Genomic DNA, 4,137 nt, shown 5'->3' with positions numbered 1-4,137 from the left:
AAGATTAATGAATTTATGTTTTGTTAGTTTAGCCACTAGGCTACATTTACATATTATGTTGTTTGGTTTAAGCTAATCGTCTGCTTGCAAAGTTAATTATTTGTTTGGGACGAACTTTCAAAGTCAATATATGATGATTTACATGGACCATCGTAAAAATTTGTACCTTATTTTATGTATAATTATTTCTTCGGAATTTTATTTTAATAATATTAATATTATGTTATAAATTAGATATTATATAATTCGGCATACACGTGCAACACACGTACAGAGAAACTAGTACACTATTAAAAGCACGAAGGCTACTCTCTCAAACCGCTCTCTCGGCGCACATTAGAGTGCACTTGCTAATATACGCCATCAGCTATGGGGAGGGGACAACCAAAGAGAATTGCTACTGCGATTCCGATGACTGACTATACAGGCACGAGCACTCCAATTCTAAGGAATGACAATTTGGAAAGAGATCGAGGGAAAAGTCTAATAGAACAGTGGCTGCCGTTATCAACCATGAAAGAAACTGTGAAAACTCCATTAGATAAGACCAATCATAGTAGTAAAGTGATTACTGATGCTCCGATGATACATGCAAGCCCAAATATAAGCAAATCTGTGACAACTGGTAAGAATATGAATCTAATTACTATTGAACTGGGGGTAAAAGGGGATGCAATGAAGGCAACTCAACCTCAAGTGATTCTACCTACTGTTGAGGCTGATATAGGGTAGAAGCAGTGGGCGAACCTATTTGTGGGATAGAATTATGCGGCGAAATGTATGGATCTGAGCTTTATTGCACCTACTATCAAAAATGGCGACGTAAATGTGGAGCTCTGTAAGGAAGAGAACGAGGAGGAGACTCAGAAACGGAAGTTTGCGTTAATACTGTATGTTGTTGGAGGAAGTCCAACAGTAGACACCATGGAAAGTTACATTGCTTCAGTATGGAACTTTGTAGCTAAGCCTAAGGTGTATTTCTATAATGATGGTTATTTTATGGTTCGTTTCAATTCTATTGAAGATATGGATGAAGTTTTGTATTCAGGACCTCACATGTTGAATAATAAGCCTATCATTGTCAAAATATGGTCGGCTGATTTTGATTTCAATAAAGAGGTTCTTCAAACTATACCAGTGTGGGTGAAATATACTAATTTGCCTTTGAATTGCTGGGAAAATAGGTCGCTAAGTAGGATAAGCAGTGGTTTGGGAATTCATCTCTATGCTGATGCTTGTAGTACTCAAGTGGATAGGATTTCATATGTAGGGGTATTGGTTGAAATGGATGTTACTAAAGAGCTACCTAGGTTTATCAAAGTGACTGATCCTAATGGAAGGGAGTTTATACATGAAATAACATATGATTGAGTTCCTGAGTTCTGTACTAAATGCATGCAAGTTGGTCACCAATGTAGAGTTGCTGAACAGATTGGACCAAAAGTTGAAGACTAAGAATGCAAAACAGAAGCAGGAATGATAACCTAAGCTGGTATGCAAAGTACATGAACCAGCTGTTAAGGAGCAATTGCAGTTGAGAGAGACTACTAATGAAGGGAATGCTAGTACCAGTACATTAATGGCTAGTACTAGTACATGAGCTAAAACAGAAAATGAGGAGCAAAGGTGGCAAACTGTTATAGGAAAGTCACCAGCTAGAAGCGGAGAAAGACAACCAGCTGATGTAGTTAATGTAATCAATGGATTTAATCTACTTGCATAATCTAAAATGCAGCTAGCCATGCCAAGACATAGAGGGAGGAACAAGTAGACAACAGGGTGATACTGGGCAGGAAGGAACTCTTCAACCCCTTTTTATACCTGTATGAAGTTAGTAACCTGGAACATAAGGGGCTTAAATAAAGCCCATAAATAAAAAGAGGTAAAGTGGTTCATTTGTAGTAATAAAGTACATATGATAGCATTACTAGAACGTAAAATAAAAAAGCAGAAGGCTAAATAAGTTATAAGGAAAATTACACCTGGATGGGCATACTTAGACAACTATGAATATAGTAGCAAAGGAAGAATATGGTTGCTATGGGACACAACTGAAATAGAGTGCAAAGAGGTGAGTACAACTACTCAGACTATCCACACTACAATATATATTAGGAGATTGGATATGAGATTTACTTTTACAGTTGTGTATGGCCTGTATAGTGTTGAAGACAGAAGAAGTATGTGGAGTGAACTGATAAGGTTGCACTCAATATAACAAGGGCCATAGTTGATAAAGGGGGATTACAATACTATTAGATCAGTTGAAGATAGATCAGTTGGTAATCTTGTGCAAGAACTGGAGATAAGAGATTTCAATGAATTTATTGAAAGTACTAGATTGACAGAAATGAAGACTAGTGGAAGAAATTTTACATGGACAAATGGACACATTTATAGTAAGATTGATAGAGCCCTGATTAATGCTGATTGGATGCTGATAATGCCACAATTGGAGGTCTGGATTATGGACCCTCACTATTCTGATCATTCACCATTAAGTATAGCACGTGAGGAGAATTAAGACTATAGTTCCAAACCTTTTAAATTTCTAAACCACCTAGCTAAGCATGATGACTTTATGAAGATAGTTAATGAATTATGGGAGAGACCACATGAACAACACACTATGAGGAGTATTTGGCAGAAACTAAAAAGAGTAAAACATGCTATGAAGGTCTTAAGAAGAATGAATATAATGTTGTTGGTGATAGGATCAAGGTGTGTAGACAAAGACTAACTGATATTCAAGAGCAAATGAGGGATCCTGCGCAAGATGAGACCTTAGTAGCTGAAGAAAAAGTAATGAAAATACAACTGGAGAAATAGTTAGGGGTGGAGGAAAGCATTATGAGATAGAAATCAAAAGTAAAATGGCTAAAGTTAGGTAATGCCAACACAACATATTTTTTTGCAAGTATGAAAAGCAGATGCAACCAAAACAAGATTAGAAGACTAATAAAGTGTAATGGGAGTACAATGCAAACAAAGAAGCACATTGAGGAGGATGTGACAGGATTCTATCAACAACTATTAGGCTCATCAACTAGTGAATTGTCTGCTATTAACCCAGCTATCATGAGAGATGGTCCCATGGTGAATAGACTGCAACAATTACAACTGATTGCAGAGGTCTCAAAGGAGGAGATTTATCAGGCTTTGAAAGGTATCAGTGACAACAAAGCCCCTGGGTATGATGGATTCAATACTTTATTTTTCAATAAGGTTTGGCTTATAGTAGGAGATACAATCACAACTGCTATTATGGAGTTCTTTTCAAGTTCAAATGTGTATCAGCCTATCAAATGTACAACAGTAACTCTTGTTCCTAAGGTGAAAAGTCCTTCTAAAATTACTAAGTACAAGCTAATATCATGTTGCACAATACTTTACAAGATTATATCAAAGATACTAACTAACAGATTACAAGGAGTGACAGATGAACTGGTGGATAAAAGTCAGTCTGCTTTTGTTCCTGGTAGACTGATAAATGACAACATAATACTTAGTCATTAGTTAGTTAAAGGATATGGTAGGAAAGGTATTTCTCCTAGATGTATGCTGAAAATAGACATGAAGGAGGCCTATGATTCAGTGGAATGGGGTTATCTAGAACAAGTGTTGACACATCTGCAACTACCAGGGGGATTTGTGAAATGGATTATAAGCTGTGTTACAACAGTCTCATACTCCATTACGATTAATGGGCAGCCTACAAAGCCATTTCAAGCTAAGAAAGGGTTGAAACAGGGAGATTCCTTATCTCCTTACCTATTTGTACTGGTTATGGAGTATTTTACAAGACTATTGAAGACACTTAAAAAGGATCCTAATTTCAACTATCATCCTAAATGTAGCAAACTGAACATAGTGCAATTGAGCTTTGCTGATGATCGATTACTATTCTGTAGAGGTTATGCCATATCTTTTTAGCTACTATTTCAGTGCTTTCAGCAATTCTCAAAGGCTTTAGGGCTAGTTGCAAATGCTGATAAAAGTTCCATATTCTTTGGTGAAGTGCATGATGACCAATAGAAGAAGATATTGCAATACGTAGGTTTTGTCAAAGGAACATTACCAGTTAGGTACTTGGGAGTACCTCTTACCTCTAAGAGGTTATCATTGATATATTGCCAG

General features: G+C 36.7%; 2 protein-coding genes across 2 annotated transcripts; both read left to right on the top strand.

The window, feature by feature from the left end:
* The first annotated feature begins 780 nt into the window (after nucleotides 1–780).
* Nucleotides 781–1,371, top strand: LOC107815188 (uncharacterized). Its single transcript, XM_016640716.1, has one exon. It carries the CDS (start codon nucleotides 781–783, stop codon nucleotides 1,369–1,371), a length of 591 nt encoding a protein of 196 aa, XP_016496202.1.
* Nucleotides 1,372–3,573: 2,202 nt separating this feature from the next.
* Nucleotides 3,574–3,933, top strand: LOC142170314 (secreted RxLR effector protein 78-like). The gene has a single exon (XM_075232195.1). The coding sequence runs from the start codon at nucleotides 3,574–3,576 to the stop codon at nucleotides 3,931–3,933; it is 360 nt and encodes a 119-aa protein (XP_075088296.1).
* Nucleotides 3,934–4,137: the final 204 nt, after the last annotated feature.

The sequence above is a fragment of the Nicotiana tabacum genome, chromosome 16 (assembly GCF_000715075.1).
Source record: "Nicotiana tabacum cultivar K326 chromosome 16, ASM71507v2, whole genome shotgun sequence".
NCBI lineage: Eukaryota > Viridiplantae > Streptophyta > Magnoliopsida > Solanales > Solanaceae > Nicotiana > Nicotiana tabacum.
The sequence above is the reverse complement of the archived record's forward strand: the minus strand, read 5'-3'. Positions and strand labels throughout refer to the sequence as shown.

Coding starts and splice junctions, on each gene's coding strand:
- LOC107815188 (XM_016640716.1), top strand. CDS start 781: ATGGATCTGAGCTTTATTGCACCTACTATCAAAAATGGCGACGTAAAT.
- LOC142170314 (XM_075232195.1), top strand. CDS start 3,574: ATGAAGGAGGCCTATGATTCAGTGGAATGGGGTTATCTAGAACAAGTG.